At 41.8% G+C, this 20,088-nt stretch overlaps 1 protein-coding gene across 2 annotated transcripts in view; it reads right to left on the bottom strand.

The window, feature by feature from the left end:
• Positions 1-13,314, bottom strand: part of LOC112108583 (ubiquitin carboxyl-terminal hydrolase 10) — a 75,090-nt gene extending 61,776 nt beyond the window's left edge. For both annotated transcript variants that reach the window (XM_024202778.3, XM_024202779.3), the window contains exon 1: positions 13,199-13,314. In XM_024202778.3, coding sequence (XP_024058546.1) covers positions 13,199-13,219 — 21 coding nt within the window. In that variant the 5' untranslated portion in view covers positions 13,220-13,314. The remainder of the gene's footprint in view (positions 1-13,198) is intronic.
• Between the last annotated feature and the right edge of the window lie 6,774 nt (positions 13,315-20,088).

Raw genomic sequence — 20,088 nt, 5'->3', positions numbered from 1 at the left:
GAACCCCCTTTCAGGTAGCTGAAAGCAGCTATCAAATCCCCCCTCATTCTTCTCTTCTGCAGACTAAATAATCCCAGTTCCCTCAGCCTCTCCTCATAAGTCATGTGCTCCAGCCCCCTAATCATTTTTGTTGCCCTCCGCCGGACTCTTTCCAATTTTTCCACATCTTTCTTGTAGTGTGGGGACCAAAACTGGACACAGTAGTCCAGATGAGGCCTCACTAATGCCAAATAGAGGGGAATGATCACGTCCCTCCATCTGCTGTCAATGCTCCTACTTATACAGCGCAAAATGCCGTTAGCTCTCTTGGCAATAAGGGCACACTGTTGACTCATATCCAGCTTCTCGTACACTGTAACCCCTAGGTCCTTTTCTGCAGAACTGCTGCCTAGCCGCTCGGTCTCTAGTCTGTAGCAGTGCATGGGATTCTTCCGTCCTAAGTGAAGGACTCTGCACTTATCCTTGTTGAACCTCATTAGATTTCTTTTGGCCCAATCCTCTAATTTGTCTAGGTCCCTCTGTATCCTATCCTTACCCTCCAGCGTATCTACCACTCCTCCCAGTTTAGTGTCATCTGCAAACTTGCTGAGGGTGCAATCCACGCCATCCTCCAGATCATTAATGAAGATATTGAACAAAACTGACCCCAGGACCAACCCTTGGGGCACTCCGCTTGATACCGGCTGCTAGCTAGACGTGGAGCCATTGATCACTACCCGTTGAGCCTGATGATCTAGCCAGCTTTCTATCCACCTTATAGTTCATTCATCCTTCTTTAACTTGCTGGCAAGAATACTGTGGGAGACCATCAAAAGCTTTGCTAAAGTCAAGGAATAACACGTCCACTGCTTTCCCCTCATCCACAGAGCCAATTATCTCATCATAGAAGGCAATTAGGTTAGTATAGCATGCATACCCCTAATTTTTGCACCAGCCCACCTTGCCTCAGAGTACATCAACAGAAAATGCTACTTTTCTATGGTTATGCAAACACTGGTCGCTGCTCGGGAAAGTGGATGATGCACGCATCTTTAAAAATACAGGACTGTTCAGAAAATTGCAAGCAGGGACACATTTCCCAACCATCAGATTACCACTGGCAATAATCAAATGCCAAGTGACTCTGGGGGACCCAGGCTACCCCTTTCTCATGAAGCCCTACATTGGTCATCTCGAGAGTACCAAGGAAAGATTCAACTATTAGCTCAGCAGGTGCCGAATGACTGTTCAATGTGCTTTTGGTAAACTGAAGGGCCACTAACAGCGTTTACTCACTAGACTGGATCTCAGGGAGAAAAAGAGACCAATGGTTATAGCTACATGTTGTCTCCTGAATAATGTGTGTGAGGCAAAGGGGGGAACACTGCCACTAGGGTGGAAATGGAGAAGCTGTCTGTTAACTTGGAACAGCCAGACACAAGGGGCATTACTAGAGCTCAACATGGAGCTATGCAGTTGAGGGCGGCTTTGGAAGAGCACTTTAATGGTCAGCCACAGTAGTGTTCTATGCTGGAGTGTTTTCTGAACCTGGAGCTTTGAGTGCTGCTAAGAATTCTGGGGTGCTTGCTGTACGTTTACAAAACATTGCTGGGTGTTTTCCTGAAGCTATGAATTCTGTGGTGCTCGGTGTGTATTTACTGTTTCCTTTGACCACTGCTATGCATTCTGCAATATTTGTTGTGAACTAATAAGGTAATTTGATTATCCAAAAATAGAACTTTATAGAGTGGGGAAAAGTGCAGAAAAATCAATGTGCAAAAAACCAAAAACCACAGCCAATGTTATACAAGTTTTTAACATAACTGAACACAGTGAAAATTTAAAATTAGAAAAGAAGTGGGCATGTGTTCATCTGAGTACACAAAGGTAGTCTGTTGTGGCTACACATGCCTGTTGTGGTTCTCACAGGTCACTGTATGTGAAGCTGTGGCTTTCCTTGATATCCTCCGGAGTGGAGTGGTAGGGATAAGAATGCACCCCAGGATCCCATATGTGAAGTTGAGTGGTTAGGGAGCAGCAAGCATGGAATACTCCAAGAACAGCAGAGGGTGGAGAGTCGAGGATTTTTGGACCTGCAGGCCAAGCAATGTCTGCAGCAGTTGGGTCTGCTGCCTTAGAAGCCCCATTATGTCCTGGTGCATCTTGCTCTCCTTGTCTTGCTGGGACTCCTAGGTCTTTTTCCTGTCCTGTCTTTCTCCATACTGTCAGTCATACTGGCCCTCCAAGTCCTTAGTTTACAGTTCGATGCAGCACTGGCTTTCAGACTCTCACAGAACACGTCCTCCCTAGTCCTCTTCTTTCTCATCCTCAGGGCCAGGCGTTCTAGAGGGGGCACCCCTCAAGGCAGCCACGCCAGAAGCTGCTGATAAAAACAGACATACGTACCATTGGATTTACAGTCACAAGGGAAAGTGGAAAGTTTAAAAACTCCTTTCCCTTATTTCCATAAACAATTTTAATAAGAAATGCTTATTGACACTTCAGTTTTGGAGCAACTCAACACAGCACTGCTCTCCAGCCTCAGCCATGATGAGTATGTCTCCCAACAGCAAGGGGAAGGTGGGGAAGGATTTTCTATTACATGAAGCTATAAAATTTTGGTCCCTATTGCATGGGTATGAGTATAGGGCAATGGCACTGAATATTGGCACTGTTTTTCATAGGTGGTGGTGATTTTAGCTGATCTCCCACTCCCGAGGGTGACAAAGGCACATAGAACGCAGCTGCTACTGGCATCCCAAAGCTGCCAGGCCCCGTATGCTGCTAGCCTGTTTACTGCAATGTTGCCAGCCAAGCACTGCAGAGTGGTGAGAAATTATCCTACTGAGGAGGAAGAAATAAGGTAGACATGCCTAGTAACCTTTGGGGAAAAAATGCAGAGCATCTACATGAAACTTTAATCAAGATCTCTCAAGAGATAAAAGGAATATCCCTATGTACATAACCAGCATTCTCCTGGCCCTACCTAACTCAAAAGGGGAATGAAAAACAGATGCCAACTCTACTTCTCTTTGTGGTTCCTCTACCTCTTCTTGTAGAAGTAAAAGAATAAAAATTTGATACCTTTGTCTTGTTAACATGTGGATGGGCACCATCTTTACATTTAAATACTATAAGGAAAAATGCATGCACAGAATTACCAGAGTTCCTTTCCCCTTCATCAGGCTCATTTGCACCCGCCTGGCAGGACTGGCTAAACTGTGGAGGAGTCTCAAATAGGTCTTGGCTTGTTGCATGGCTGGAGTCCCCCGCCGCATCTTCTCCCACCCCAGCCCTGGCTGTTCATGGCAGGAGTCTCTGTCTCAGAGTCTTCCAACATATCCACAGTGCTCTGCAGGGTGCAACTGGGGTCTCTGCCAAGTACGGCATGCAGTTCCTTATAGAAGTGGCAGGTCTGCAGCACAGCACGAGATCTACGTGGCATCGTGACAAAACTCCTTCGCATTCACACAACATTGCTACTGATCCCTGTCATACCCCTTCGCCTGCATTCCCTGTACAACCTGCTTGTAGATGTCAATGTTTCTATGGCTGGTCTGTAGCTGTGCTTGGCACAGCCTCGTTTCCTCACAGGTCCAGGAGAGCCAATACTTCCTGTCTACTCCAGGCAGGAATGCGTCTAGTATCTCTCTTAGGGCTTGTTTTCACTACTGTGCTAAATCGGTGCCGCTGTCATCGATGCAGCAGCGTCGATTTAGCGGGTCTGGTGAAGATGCAGTAAGTCAATGGGAAAGCACCTCCCAACGACACAGCGCTAAGTCACATCACTCATGGGGGAAGGGAATAAATCCCTCAGCAACGTAACGTACATCGACTTAAGCAGTAGTGTAGACAAGGCCTGAGTACGTGGCTGGGCAGCTGCACACAACAAAGGTGAGCTGCTAGGCGTGCTCAGCAAGGTGAGTAATCATGAAAAAGCATTTCAAAAACACACAAGGAACTTAAAGAGGGAGCAATTTCCAGTCTCTAGCCCCTCGGCAGGCGAGTTTAAAAATGTGACCAGAATGATCACTGTCATAGGGAATGGGGCATGGTGGGACATCTGCTGGAGGACAGGTAGGGTCGACAGGTTATGCAGCATCTATACTTTCACTGTGTCAACCTCAGTAGGTTGACCATGGCTCTATGCCATTCAGGAAGGTGGTTTTACTGCCTTGCTGTAAAAGGCCCCTTACATCGGCCGGAGACAAATTTGAGCGTAGACACATGCACAAATATATTGACACAAAGTGACTTACATCTACCTAACATTGTACTGCAGAAGGCCTAACTATTTTGTAACGTTGTAGTGCACAAGGCCTAACTATTTTGTAACTTTTTGGCATATTAAACTCTTCCTTTATGTTTTTCTTATAGCAATTTATTTGTCTTGAGATGGGAGGGATAGCTCAGTGGTTTGAGCACTGGCCTGCTAAACCCAGGGTTGTGAGTTCGATCCTTGAGGGGGCCACTTAGGGATCTGGGGCAAAATCAGTACTTGGTCCTGCTAGTGAAGGCAGGGGGCTGGACTCAATGACCTTCAAGGTCCCTTCCAGTTCTAGGAGATGGGATATCTCCATTTAAAAACAAAAAAACCAAAAAAGATCTTTTTAGTCCCTTTTGCACATTCCAATAAGAATATAAGAGTGGAGAAGACTAGATTTTGGAAATGTGAGACAACTCAGTTTATCATCTTCATCAAGTTTAATTTCTCTTCCTTTCCTCTGAAACTAAATGAGCTTATGATGGTGAACTCTAAAATGCTATTAGTGGTAAAATAGCCACAATGCTCCAAAACCATAAATCAGATTTCTGGAGATTTTAATCTTACTACTGTGAAGTCAGCATAGTCCTCACTTAGAAACAGTACATATTAGCCAGCACATTAATGGAACAGAGTACTGGTGTGACTAGTGTTTTCTCCTGTGTGGTTTCAAATCCACTTTAAAAAAAAACTCCTAGTAAAATCTGCAGATATTTCATAAGCAGCAGTACAAGAATCACTCACATTGTTACTTACACAACACTAGTTCAAGTAGTTGGAGGATACTAACTAAACTAACAAGGCTTCAGTGAATAAGAACTTTTTTTCTGATTTCATGCTTGCCAACAATCAGTATGTCCCACTTTTGATTGCTCCTGAAGTATATGGGATGTGTTGAACCTTGTGCTTAAACTGATTTTAGAAGAGTTATTTTCTGGCCTTCATTAGATGAGAAAATGCCTACAATTAATATAAAACCTAACATTTTAAACAGTGGCTATCACGCAAAAAGTCATTACGAAGCACTGTCAATGTACAAAGCATGGTGTGCAAAGACTTGCTTAAACACTTGTGGCTCCAAACCGTTGCTGCAACTTGTGCAATAAGTTGATCACATTGAAGTCTTCCCAGCACAATCAAGATATTCCCAAGCTGTGATCTATGGAGCACTTGCTGGTGGTCCACAGAAAGCCAAGTGACACATACTGCTGGCTCTATTTCCAGCTGTTAAACTGGCACTAGATACAAGCTTCAAATGTGATATACTTTCCTAATCATACTTCTCCATGTCGGCAACTGCTGTAGTAGCCACCAGATATTATGCCATCATGAACCGAAGGGGATGTCATCCACAGAAATGTAAAGGAACAGGAGATCGATGAGACTCTCTCTGTATTAAAATGTGGGCCACACAAGCAAAGAGGTCAGTCTGACAACCTCAGATCTGATCACAAACTGTTGTCCCTGGTCACACTTGGGTTGGAAGAGATAGGCAAGGCCAAGCTGGCTGACTGGAAGGTTGGAGAGAGTGTGTTGTCGGCACTATGTAATCTTCTGATTGCTAGTCCACTCAGAGGTGATGAAAAATGAAACCTCAGTGTGCCTTAAATTGTACTTGTGCACTGTTTAAGAAAGATTTAGAATATGAAAAAAGTAAGAATAGGCAATATGACAGCCATAGCCCAAAGAAGGCTTTTGACAGAAACTACATGAAGCGAAAATCAATTGAAAGAATACTTTCAGAATAACTTAATTAGCACTCTCCACTACACTGCTTTCATGGTTGATATCAGTAACAATCCTGTGGAACTTTTATTCTGCAGCTAAAGTCAGACCCCAGCAAATTACAATAATAACCCTTTATGGCCTCTATATAATAACCACAAGTACTAATCATGATAACATGTTCATTATCTTTACCCTAACTAACAAAGCAAACTTGGGGGAGTAGGCTCTTGGCAACATTAAGGTATCTCAGGTTGGTAAGCTCTTCTTTTGGAGGTGCCTTAGATAGGCAGCTCCCTAGCAAAGTTGGATTATTAAGTAGCAGAGGTGACCACCATAATCCAATTTTGTTTGTGAATAGAACACAAATTTGCCAAGACAGAGAATGGGACTTGGGTGACTAAGCAAATTTTACTCTTACAGTTTTACTTTTTATATTTTGAAACTGGACTATTCCTCTCCATTCTTGTATGGTTTATTATGTACTTTATTTTTTTGTTGTTGTTGCTTTTAATCCCAAGAAGTTGTCAGTAAAGTTAGTTCTTCCCTACTAAAACACAAATACAAAAATATGTTTAAATGATCATGTAAATAATTTATGAATATTTATTTTCTGTCTTGAGCGCTATTCATCAAGGGTGGAAGGGCACAACTAATTTAAATAATTATTTTAAAAGATTTAACTTTCATTTGATTTTCAATACACCTTACATTAGGATTTTACTTCAATGAATAGTAATAGATCACACACCAGAAATTCAAATCGCAATGAGTTACATTTTTTTGGAGGAGACAAGCGGTGAAAGGGAGTGAGGATTTCCATTCTACAGGGGCATTATTTCTCACTTTCTTTTATTACCAGTCCAATTAGACACCACTACTAGAGGCAGCATGGTCCAGTGGATAGGGCACTGGACTGGGACTCCAAGAGATCCAGATTCTATCCCCAATTCATCCATTAACCTGCTGTACTACACGTCACTTTACCACTATAGGCCTTTGTTTCCCCTCTCCTTTTGTGCAGCTCATCTATTCAGATCGTACATTTTTTTAAGTTGGGCACTGTCTTTTACTGTGTCTCGCTACAGTGCCTATCTTGGTTGAAGCCTATAAGAGCTACTGTAAAACAAATATCATTAGGCAGGCAGCTGAAACAAATCCAACCTCCACCTTAAAATTAAGCAATTCATTTTTCCTCTCTCTCTTCACTCCACTGCATGCCTTTTCTGGAATAATTTGGTACTTTTACACCATACAGAAATTTACAAACACCTCACTTCCCTTTGTTTGCGTTCTGCTCCTATTACCTCCTGCCTTGCAAGACTGGAAGGGAGGCTGGCTCTGAATCTGTTCCCCTATTCCAGACCTGTACTGGGCCAGGCAATTGCCCAAAAAACAATTGAGGGCAGAGTAAAAATGTGTTTGTGTAGCAAGAATTCAATCCTGCAGTACAGGATCTATGCCTCAGGGGCAAACGAAATGTGGTGGCTTTAAAAACAAAAGTGTAAGTTTCTGGTGACCACATACTGAATTTGAAGCCTTGAATAAGTTTGTATTAGTATTTTGTTAAACTGTTAAAAATAAAAGCATGATGTGGATAAGCAATCTTTAAGTTTCACAATATGTAAAGATCAATGCTCTGCCTATGGCAAAACAGTAAGATACACATCATGGTAACAAGGGCCTTTTTTCAATAGGTATTGCTTTGGATTGAAAATTGTTTTGATGTCTGCAGAGTAACAACCACCAGGAGTTTTCAACACCGTGATTTTCACCACAAATAAGTTCTCTTTTTCTGTGTGTGAAGGATGTACAGCTTCTTTACTTCTAATATGGATTGTAATAATGCTGGTAAAACCATGACAAATATGTAGATTTCAATGGGAAAAGAACTAAGAGTTAAGAGGAGATGCCCTGACTTTGTGAAATTACTGCAGTAAATTGTAAGTGATGTATGAAATGAAAAATCCTTTCCACTGCACTCAAGGAATACAGATCACACCGCACTATTATTGTGGTTCTAGGATATTTAGCCCAGTTCCAACAAAACAATACCCTAAAAAGCATCTACCATGCACACTATTATTGGAGGGAAATCAATCTTTTAATACGTTTTTTAAAATGTTTCCCCACACATTATCTTTAGGGGAAGTTTGGAAACTATATTTTTTTATACCGAGAGCTTTCCTATAACATTCTTCTCCTCCCTCTTTTTGAAGACCTCCAGATCTTCTTCCCCACTTTAAAAGAATTTGCCCTAGCTTCATGATGTGCTGTACACGAAGAGTACAACAATCCATTCAAATGAATTACCCAAATATTCAAACTAGTGGCAGCAGATAGAGGTGCACAGGTAACAAGATACAATAGTGAACTGCAGACTGGCAATCCTTTTAAAGTTTATTATCTGAAATCCAAAATAGTTGGGGCAATCCTCAACACTTATCAAAATAAAAGATAGCTACAGAATAGAAAACTATTATTGATTCCCAGTTAATTAAATGTTAACAATACATATTATGACAGTGATTCCACAACCACACCCTCCTTAGATTATAAACTATATGGAACAAAGAACACGTCTTATGCTTCATTTACAAAGCCCATGTACATTTACATCACTGCTTACATGATTAATAACTACAACCAGTGTCACATTCACAGAATGTTAAACGTTTATTTCAATTTCTCCTACACTACAAAATAAAAATCCACAGTAGGGTCTGGGTATCCTTGACAATCTTTTAAAAATGCATTCCTGAAAACACAATACACAACAGTATAAACAGAATTTTAATAAGCCCCTCCAAGACAATCTCCCACCCAAGGATCACCTAATCTTACCCATCTCTGTATAAGCAAGGGAGAAAAAGAGAGGCCTTAAAGCATACTCCGAAGGTTAACTAACTTGGGCTATTTCAAGCCCCAGAGAAGTAGAGAACTCCAAAATACAATGGCGTTGTTCGGATCAGATGCAAATAAACTAGGTATTAAGACTGCTGAATCTAATAATCAAACACACACTGCTGTGCTTCATTAGCACAATAACTTAACTAATTTTAACAAACAAGTCTATAGAGTTAAACTTTGAACACATTAACAATAACTTTGATTTGTACAAAGTTGTATCTTTTAAGTAATCTAAAACAGTATAATCCTATTATACTACACCTCTACCCCGATATAACGCGACCTGATATAACACGAATTCGGATATAACGCGGTAAAGCAGTGCTCGGGGGGGGGGGGCTGCGCACTCCGGTGGATCAACGCAAGTTCGATATAACACAGTTTCACCTATAATGCAGTAAGATTTTGTGGCTCCCGAGGACAGTGTTATATCGGGGTAGAGGTGTATTTAGACAAAAGGGGGGGAGGGGAAAGGTTCTACCCCTTCTCCCCTTCCGTCACCCACCCCAGAAAACACTGACCCATCACTGGTAATATCACCCAAAAGGTCTATACAGTCCTATTCACTAAAATAAGAAACTAGTAATTACACAGAACAGAAATAGGGATTTCTAATCCCAATTTTAAAATGTATCAAATATGCCATGAGGCTTTTCTACTATTAAGTATCTTTGTTCTGTACAATGTTCCTTAATCCTAAATTGTATGTTAAATGGTCACAAATAAAGCACTTCCACTAAGAAGAAAAACTGCAGTTCTAGCATGTGTAATTCTTTGTAAATGAACATCTACATTGCTGAAATGGCATTAAAGTGACAAATGACTATAATCCAATGGCCCAAGGCCAGCAAGTTCTATTACAAACAGATTTGTCTGTTTTGTATGACACAGCATGCTGCACATGTATCACAACAAATAGAAACTGAACAGCATACTTTACCTATATGCAAAAGCATCACTTTCCCCCCTCTTCAACTTTAGAAACAGTTACATGAATGGAGGTAGCAGTGTGTCTAAGCAACAAACAGGCTCCCTAAACTGACACTACAAAAATCATTAAATAAGCAAACTGCAGTAGCAATTCTAAAAAAAGGTCTCTGAACCAGTACTGTAGTCTAGAATTTTTTTGGAAGGGGGTCAGCAGACTGAAAAAGTTACAAATTTTCCTTCTAGTTACTTGTGTGGCACTAAATTAATCTGGTCAAAGAACAAGCAAGAAATGATTCATCCCACTTTTGTATCCCTTTCCCCATTTAATCTGTTTTCACAAGGTTTATGCATGAAGTTTGTCATACAACTAATTCCACCTAAAAGATAAAAGAAAATAAACAGAAACAGAAACTGTTCCTAGCGTTCATGATTAGCACTGTGTATTAATACTTCCAATAGAGAAACTTCCAACATTTGCTGAAGAATGAAAATGGTTTTATTTTAAGAGTAGGATTTTTTAAGCTTTCTTAATGTAATATAGCTTCAAACACAGCTAATGTTAAAACAAAGCTTAATACCTGTAATAGGACTCAAGCAGTGATGCAACAGGTTTATTTCAAGTTCTGTCTTTGAAGAGAGGAAAAAAAAAATCTAACAGATTTTAAATGTGCTCAGAAGTACACACCCATAAGTATAGTAGAGTGATAGGAGTGTTTAAGTGTCTGATTAAAATGATTATGAAACAGCTTCATTAAATAAAAAGCCAAAAGTGACGAGTATATTTGAATTATATTGGGATATTCTGAAATGCATTTTGTACAGCACATTGTCAAAACTGTCATTTCAAGATACTCCTTTCAAAATGTCATGTACTATCACTTCAACAGAAATAAAAATACAGTAAACATGGAATTAAAGCCCGCTGTATTCGCTTTCTCCACTCCATTAAAGTGAAACTCTCTGGATGATGACATTGCTCTGCTGAAAACAGACTGCATGTTTCACGGTTCCCAAAACAGTCATAGAAAAGCAGAATAACTTTTCCTTGGAGACAAATATTTCTCAATCAAGATAAACAAATTTAGTTCATAGTCACATGGAAAAATAAATGCTGTATATCTTTACAGGGTCTCTTCATGATGGCATGCACATAATGTGTTAATAAATTAGCAATGTGGTATAGTCTCATACTAATAGACAAGTCATATCAAAACATACTCACTCCATATCACTCTAATATTGTCTCATCTTAATTATTTTTAAAAAAAATTAAAAAAAAAAATCACATCTACATCTAAAATTGCATTTCCACACACAAAACAAGTATGTAAAGAACTTTTTCTCTTCAGGTTCCCCTTTTGGGAACTGCAGTCCTGAGGATGCATTCATAAATTTCTTTTCTCCCAAATAATATTCTTTTCCTACTTTAGCATTTAAAGCATGCCTTCTTACAATACTATCACTGGCACCTACAGTGATGCCAGAATAAAAACAATATGCAGAACTGGATTATAACAGTACATGGTCAGAGATTTAAGCAAAATTTTAAAAAAACTAGACTATCTTCAGGAATAATGTGAGTGATAGTGAATAAACAAATATCAGCATATGACAATTGTAAAGTGCCAAGATGATCGATTTAAAAAAAATCTGCAAGTTCATTTTCTGAAGGATACACAAACTTCAGTCCTGATCCTGTAAAGATTTACATGCTTCACTTATCTTCAGAATAGTCGCACTAACAGTAGTACTACCCACAGTTGGTTAAGTGGCCTTGAAGATATTCACTGTGAAAAGTGTATACTAGAAAAAGAGCAAAGCTGCATGTATAATCCTCTTTAACTGCTACAACATAAACATAAGTTATCAGTTGTGTGCTTTTTCTTTGCAGAAAAAAAGATGGAGACTTAATTAACTAATCATCAATACAAAAAATGTCTGTCATTCTCCATCAAGAAAATCTGAATTTCTGTCTTTTGCACTGCACCTGGATAATAATCACACAAAATACTGCTTATTTTACCCACTTGGGGATGGGGTAGAAGGGAGTCCAAAAAACTTTAAAGCTTAACTTTGAGTTTATCTCAATTTTCATTATAGTATGTGCTGTATACTGCTCACTTGAGAAACAAAACTACATTAATTCCCATTAATTCCCTGCTTACAGTGGAAGTTAAAAGTAAGAAATGCTGTAATCATTATGTTTTATTATAAATATTAAAACCAAACAGGCCACACAAATTGCCTCCAGCACTCAAGTGTCAACAAAAACAGCTATCCCAAAAATCAAGCCTGACAAGTAGTACACCTCAATAGTTTTGATCAAGTATACTCTTGGCTTAAAAAAAACACAGCCATCACCATTAATGCACTACTTTTACTATATATAAAGACTTTGATGAATGACTTTCAGAAAAATATGCCACACAACTAATGCATTATCACGTTGCTCTAGACACTTTCATTTTCTGAAAATATTTTTTCAACTAGTAAAACAGCATAATATTATTTGTATTATGCCTAATCTGATCAAGCATAAAACTTTGTTTTTTAAAATACACATCTACCAATGCAGCATATTTATCCCCCAATACTTTGATTGGGACCAAAATTTGCACACACAAAGCAATGAATGTTCCACTTGTCCCATTCAATCATTTGCTTTTTTTACACACTGGAGATTGGACCAAAGAATCAAGCCTCATGTGCTAACTTTCCTTCAAGTTCTAACTTTCATGCAAAAGCTCCCAGGAATGCAGGATTTTTATTCCATGCATAGATATCTTGGCTGGTTCATTACACACACATCCCAAATACAGGATTTTTATTCCCTGCACTGATACCTTGGCTGGTTGATCTCACACACACACACGGATTTTCACACACATCGCAGTGCATGTTAATCTCGTTACTCAGCCCTTTGCAGCATCATGCACTAAGGTTTGTTTGGGAAAAGGGGAAAACCCAAATTAATCCCCAAACTCCTTATTCCCTTCCCATTACAGAATCACTTCCCCGCCGCCCCCAAAAGCCCATCAGCCTCCCCCCCCCAGGCTTGGAGGGAGGAGGAATCTCAACATCCCGCGAAGGACACCCAGGAGGCCGCCCCTTCCCTGCACCAACCCGCAGTGAAACCACCGGCCATTAAGGGCCAGGATCCCTTCCCCCTATCAGGGGCTGCGGGGAGGGAGGCGCTGCCGCCCCCCCGGGGGGACTCAGGGCCCGCCGGCCCCCTGAGGAGATTCAATGAGGCTGCAGAATCACCCTGGGCCTAGTCCCGGGCAGCATGCTTCCCCTGGGCCGGCGAGGCGGCGGGGCCCAGGAGCCCCTCCGGGCCGGGCAAGGCTCCCCCGCCACCCCCCGCCCGGCGGGCCCCGGGCGGGGCAGTACCTGGGCGCTGTTTAAGGCCATGGCGCCCCCGCTTCAATGGGGAGCTCGGCGTCCGCTCGGCTCCTCACGCTGCTGCCCCCGCCGCCGCCATCTTCTCTCTCGCGCACACACACCACCGGGCGGGCAGGCGGGCACCAGGGCGCCTGCGCGCAGCTCGCCCCGCCGGCAGGGGGAAGGACTCTGCGCCTGCGCGCAGCCCGGGAGGGGGTGAAAGGGGTGGGGCCTGCAGAGTAGCTGAGCCAGCGGGAGAGGGGGGGGGTGAGTGGGTGAGGGATGGGGGGGGAGGAGATGGAGCCGGCCAGGGGGCTTTGGGCCTCTCTCCGGCCCAGAGGCCTAGGCGGCCATTGATTGTAAGGGATCCAGCCTGATCTGTCTGCTTCTGAGGGGGCGCAGGATGGCTACACAGAGAGCCCCCCCCCACCCTCTGGGGGTGAAACTGGGCTGCAACAAAGAGAGCCTCACAAACACCCCCCCCCCTCCCAAGTGCACGTTAATGCCAACAAGGCTGACGCTCTGCCCTTTAAGCTTCATACATGTCAGCAGTTGGGCTGCCTTGAGGTACAGGTGCACAGTCCCAGCTGGCCACTGGAGATCTGTCTCTCCCGGTAGTTGTCACATGTTCCACTGCTGGGAGACTTCTGCTTGGGTCAGGCTGACTCTGCCTTCTGCGAGGTTGCTGGCAGTGGCAAGATGTTTGTGGGTCTTCAGTTCTAGCCCTGGTCCCAGGAAGTGTCACCTCACGGCAGCCACCTTTCATTCAGTTGTATCACCCAGGTGATGGGAGCTGTTTGCCCAGCTGGAAAAACTCAGAAAGATGATGTTTCTATTAACCACGGACTACCAATGTAGACAAGCCATTTATGCACGGTATAAAATCAGTTCCTGGGTGGAGGCAATATATCTTCAATGTGTTAATAAAGAACACACACAATGTGTGTTCATAATGGCAGTACATCCAAAAGGTTGCCTCCAAGAAATTTAAGTCTTTATACTTTGGTATGTGACTGTTACAACCACTGCTGCAACCTACCAATGTTTTTAGCTTTGACTTTACTGGTCAGACAATTCATTTCTAAAGCTTCCCCACCCCAAATACAAATGTCTTTTAAAATGTTTCAGAAAGAGTCACATCATCTACTTCACTTCTCAATGTTTTCCATGCCGGGAACCTCCGCTAATTTAGTAACATTGGACAGGCAGGGTGTTCACAACCTCCACTATTGCCAACACTTCAGTTTGTGAAAATCTTTTGCTTAAAGACCCAGCTCATAAAGTCATGTTATTACTTGAGAATCTCAGCTTTATTAACAAAATAAAAAGAAAGGTAAGTTTCTAAACCTCATGTCGCAGAGAAAAGTTTGAAAATATGGGACCCTAAAGCCTCAAACATCAGAAAGCAAATTAAAACAACTCAAAATTTGTATTTGACAAAAAAATCTCAAATATTTAAGACAATTTCATGATGTCAAGGGAGCTGATTCATGCTTTTTGAATGCTTGAGGTTGGCAATACTTCAACTTCTAGGTTGAGAGTCCACAGTATACTTCACTAATTAGTCCGTCAGTGTGATATGTTTATTTTGCTCTATATTTGTTCTTTTAAAAAAATCTTACTGTACCCTACAAAGGCACAGCTAGAGTTAGAGTCTGATGGTCAAAAAAAACCTATGAATGTCTTGCTATGATCAAACCTATGATTGTTTTTCAGAGAAAAGGCAATAAAGACTTTTTTTTGGAGGGGGGTTGAGGGGAGGGCTAAGAAAAATATAGGGGGGTGTAGTGAAGGGAAAGGAGACATTCATGTTGGGTTTTTCTTCTTCCTACAGATTGTTAATTTTGAGTGAGCTCACCCAATTCTCTTCCAGCTGAAATTAAAAAAAAATCCCAATCAAAAAATAAACCTGCCCTTTTTTACCTGAATAGAAGTCGGTATCAGGCATGGAAATATCTGACTCGTAGGAAGGTTTGTGATTTTGCTTTAAGCTAAAGCTTTCTTTTAAGGAGGTCACTGCAAATGAAAAGTGTTCCTCATCCACTCTGCTTTTGGTAACACGGTTTTACCCCAATCTATTTAAGGTGAAGTTGCACTCGAGGCATTTTCTAACTTATTGGCATTTGCAATGCGAGGAAATCTCACAGCTTAATTTCTTAGGCCATGTCTAGACTAGCAAACATACAGCGACACAGCTGTACTGATGCAGCTGTGCCGCTGTAAGATCACTTGTGTAGCCGCTCTATGCCAACAAAAGAGAGCTCTCCTGTCGACATAATAAAACCACCTAAACAAGCAGCAGTAGCTATGTTGGCGAGAGAAGCTCTCCCGCCGACATAGCACTGTGCACATGAGCGCTTATGCCGGCAAAACTTATGTTGCTCATGGGGGTGTTTTTTCACACCCCTGAGCAACATAAGATTGCCAACATAAGTGGCAGTGTAGACATGGCCTTACTGAATAATTGTTCTGTGTTTTTTTTTTCTGTATCCTTTTTCTTGCCACACACCCTGTCTCCACCACCCCCTCTTTTGTTTCTGGGAAGTGTAGCTCTTCTTTCCCAAACTAAGAGAAGCAGAAGTATTAAAATCTTAACAAAATAGCTGTTATTGTTTTGGGCATTACATATGATAAAATAAAACACCAATGGGTGTTTAGTTTACAAGGAGAATTATGGACTACAACCCACAGGAAACTCATCTAGTTGAAGGCAGGATTCACTTCAGCATAGAGTACTGCCCCTGATAAACTGCTAGTGTTTGTTAAGAAAAGGCTGACTGTATAGAGTTCTACAGTAGGGTGCCACCCACATGAACTTTGGATAATGAATTAAAAGCAGTTGTTGATGGGAGAAAATTGGGGTGTGGCTAAAAAAAGTGATGCAAGATGCAAAGGAGTCCCTCAGGCTGAGATTGATGAAAGGAAACTCCCAGAATTGAACTCCGGCCTTTAAAACATTGTAATAAGCTGATTTTGTGGGAAAGAGTGGGATAGTTATAATAAAAGTAATGTTTGTAACTAGAGGCACTCCTGCAGTGTTCTAGAAGTGTGCAGTTCAAAACCTTGTGAAACCATAGTCAGAGGTTAAATCTTACAGCAAGAGTATAGAAGATTACTGTGATGGATACAAATTCCTGGTAGGCTAATGGAGACCAAGTCTTACCATTCACTAATTTAGAATGCCCATGTTGGGTGGGATCCACAAAGGTACTTAGGTGTTGCAACACTGAACCTCACAGAGCCTAACTTTTAGGCACCTAGAACATCATAGGAACAACACAGAGATCCTAATCCACAAATTAGGTGCCTAGGCTCCCTATACAATGAACAGGGATAGGGGAGAAATAGGTGCTTAAGAATGCAACCCACAAAAAGCCAGTGTGCTGGGCACAGAGTCACCTAAGCTAGCCAAAAAGTCTCGGAGATGCCAACCAGAGGGTGTGTGCTAAGCTTCACCCCTCTCTCTGAGATAGGTGCCTAAGGGCAGGTCTACACTTAAGTCAATCAAACGTACGTCGCTCAGGGGTATGAAAAAGACACCCCCTTGAGCGACTCAAGTTACAGAGACCCAAGCGCTGTCCACACCGGCCCTATGTCAGCATGAGACGCTCTCCTGCCGACATAGATCCCACCTCTTATGGAGATGGAGTGATTATGCAGATGGGAGAGCGCTCTCCAGTCGGCATAGAGCATCTTCACCAGACGCGCTACAGCGGTCTACAGCACCTTCTAGTGTAGACCTGCCCTGAACTTAGTGATCCACCAGTGAATGGAAACCAGCCACTTGGAGTCAGACGGGTTTAGGCACCTACGGTTTTCTTGCAGGAATGAGTTAGGAGCCCGCCGTGCTCCACACAAAACAGAAAGATGAAGAGGTGATACCACTGGCACCCATCTTATACCTTTCAGCCCAGTGGTTAGAGTACTCACCTGGCATATGGAAGATCCAGATTCAATTCCCCCCTCTCTGCCAGAGGGGGAGAAAGGATTTGAATAGGGGTCTCTCCCACCTCTCGGGAGGGTTCTTTAATCACTGGGCTATGTGATATTCTAATGTGGGGTTCTCTTGATCTTCCTGTTAAAGCTGTTCCATTGTGGATCAATAATGGAAGAGGGATTGGAGCAGGGGAACTGGACCCAACGTGTCCCATCTATCAGCCGTAGCCTAGAGACTACAGTCATTCTCCCTCACTCTCTTTGTCTCTGGCCCAATGACTGTTCCATTGTGGATAAATACTTAGGGCTTCTCTCCACTTAGGTGTACCTATGCTGACAGCAGGGGTTCGTCCACCAACAGGAGGGGTCCCTGACAGGCAGTAGCTAAATTGACAGAAAAATCCTTCTGTCAATCTAGTGCTGTCTATAGCGGGGATTAGGTGGTTTAACTACCTGTGGATTTTTCACACCCCTGAACAAGGTAGCTGGGTTGACCTAACTTTTTAGACCCCACCTAAGTCAGGCCGGTCCCACTGCTCCAATCACTCTTTCATTATTGAGCCACAGTGGAACAGCTTCAACAGGAAGATTGAGGGAGCCTCTCCCACCCCAAGAATATCCCATAGCTCAGTGGTAGAGAACCTTCCCAGGATGTGGGAGACCCCCTGCTCAAATCCTTGCTTCCCCCCTCTGGCAGAGAGGTGGGAATTGAACCTGAATCTCCCACATCCCACACAAGTGCTCTAACCACTGGGGTAAAAGAAGTCATAAAGGTGAGTGGGCAGATTGTGAATGGGACCCAATCCAATAGAAGGCCTCTGAGCATGCCGACTGGATTGAGCCCTGCACTCCACTTAGGCGGATGACTGCCTATCTTCCCCCTGAAGAAGAGCTCTGTGTAAGCCTGAAAGCATGTCTCTCTCACCAACAGAAGTTGGTTCAATGACAGATATTTCCTCACCATCTTCTCTCTCTATTTTCCCCCAGTTCGTGAATTGCTCTGGGGCTCAGGTGGGAAATAGGCAGCAGGATGCCTAGAGGGAGGTATTGGTGTGCATGCCCAGAGGCAGGAACAGAGGTGCTTATATGTTTTGGTGGGAGTTTTGTGGACCGCAGTGGCGCCAGAACTGGGATTTAGGTATTTAAGTATGAGTTTTAGGCATCTAAATACCTTTGTGGCTCTCAACCATTATGCTTATGATAGTCTTCGGTTCTAAAGCATCATATAATGATCATCATCATACCTCTTAACTGTCATTTCAGATCAGCTAGAGACAGAACATTTATGGTTACATTTTCACCTCCATGTGAAGCTAGTTAGGTAAGTAATAATTAGTTCATGAGTACATTATTTCATATACTTCAGAATACTGATCAATTTCCTGTCATTACAGTCCAAAATGAATATTTTAGGTAATATTTTCTCCTTTGCTTCATTGTAGAGTTAAAGATATTTTCAAAGCTTTCTAAAATAGTAAAACAAATATTCACTAATTACAAACACAAATTTACTTCTGTAATAAAGAATGTAATTCATCTCTAGTCATATCTTATCTCCTTTATAGTTAGAGAAATAAGAAACTCTGGTTTTTAGACACTTTAAAATGTTACCTGCTAAGAGATGTTTTTTATGTAATAATCGATTGGAAAAAACCCCAGACAATTGTCAAACTGTTCTCATGTTGTTACACAAGATGAAACGATGAAAAATTGGAAAGCCCCATATAATATCTCCTGAAGTAACTGAGTATTGGTTAGTTTCTATAAAGATACAGTAACTGCAACCATTAATAACACCCTCAGTTTTATCATGTCTTAAATCAGTACAGGTTTTATTTTAGAAACCATGTAACTGAGTTCTTTAGAATTGCAACAGCATTTTATTTGAAACTTGCTTTGGAGATGAATGCTATTGTTACATGTCCACAGTTTTAGCACCCTTTGGAAAAAAGAAACTTTCAGTGGCTGGAAGAAAGTCTCTTCCTTTAATTCTGCTTATTCTCCATTTTTATCTGTTCGAAATAGTTAATGCAAAAAATCCACTCACCCTGTGCTTGTTATGCTCATTAACATTCAGCATGAAGACTTCCAAATAGTACAAACAATGGATCCATTTTCATCAGTAAGACCTAGCTCCGCTCCTATGCTTTAGCAATTGTACAGACTCAGTACAGCTTCTCTTCCCTATGATCCTCTAATTCTTTTTGTAAACATTGGTTAGTAGCTCATGTAGATGTTTGTGTCACTTTATTCCATGTTTTAATTCTCTGTAAAGAATTCCTGATTAAATCCCTTTAGTATCTCAACCTACCTTAGCTTAAATTCAAGCCCCTTCTTGTGCAAAACAGTCTATTTTAGCATTGTCACAATCTCAACCTCCTAGCCTCTCTTGCACCTCTCAATTCCCTTCATCATTAGGCCCACCATAATCTTAAAAACTGGGGGGCAAGTATGTCAGCATTTACCATTCTGTGAATTTACCTTTCTACCCCCTGAAGTCCCGTCCAGCTACAGATTGCCAGCTCAACGAGATGCTGCAACATTCACCTGACAATGTCAAATCCACCGGGGAACCCTGGAAACTGCATCTGGTCTACAGGATAAAGGAAGCTTTTACACAGTGTGGACTGCCTATTTTTGATCAAAGTGGTAGGAACAGAATGGACTGAAGTAGGCAAAAGGCAGCAGATTATTGTCCTCGATTTCAGTTTCTGCTTCACCCTCTGGTCCCCTTTAGTCTTGCTCTAACTGCTTATATGAGAACACTTTATCAAAAGAGCAACCAGTGCTGCATGTAGGGGGCGTGACACTGTTTACACTAATGTATCACCATTGTTGCACAATGGTGATAAATCTTGTACAAAGTATGCCTTGTAAGGTATGAATGGAAAAGTTATAGACTGCTAAGTATTATTCTGTTTAAATCCATCTTTGTATATGAAGTTATTAATATTTGCTGGGTT

The sequence above is a fragment of the Terrapene carolina genome, unplaced genomic scaffold (assembly GCF_002925995.2).
Source record: "Terrapene carolina triunguis isolate 2854851 unplaced genomic scaffold, T_m_triunguis-2.0 Scaffold33891, whole genome shotgun sequence".
NCBI lineage: Eukaryota > Metazoa > Chordata > Testudines > Emydidae > Terrapene > Terrapene triunguis.
Note: the sequence above shows the minus strand (reverse complement) of the source record. Positions and strands in the feature narration are given on the sequence as shown.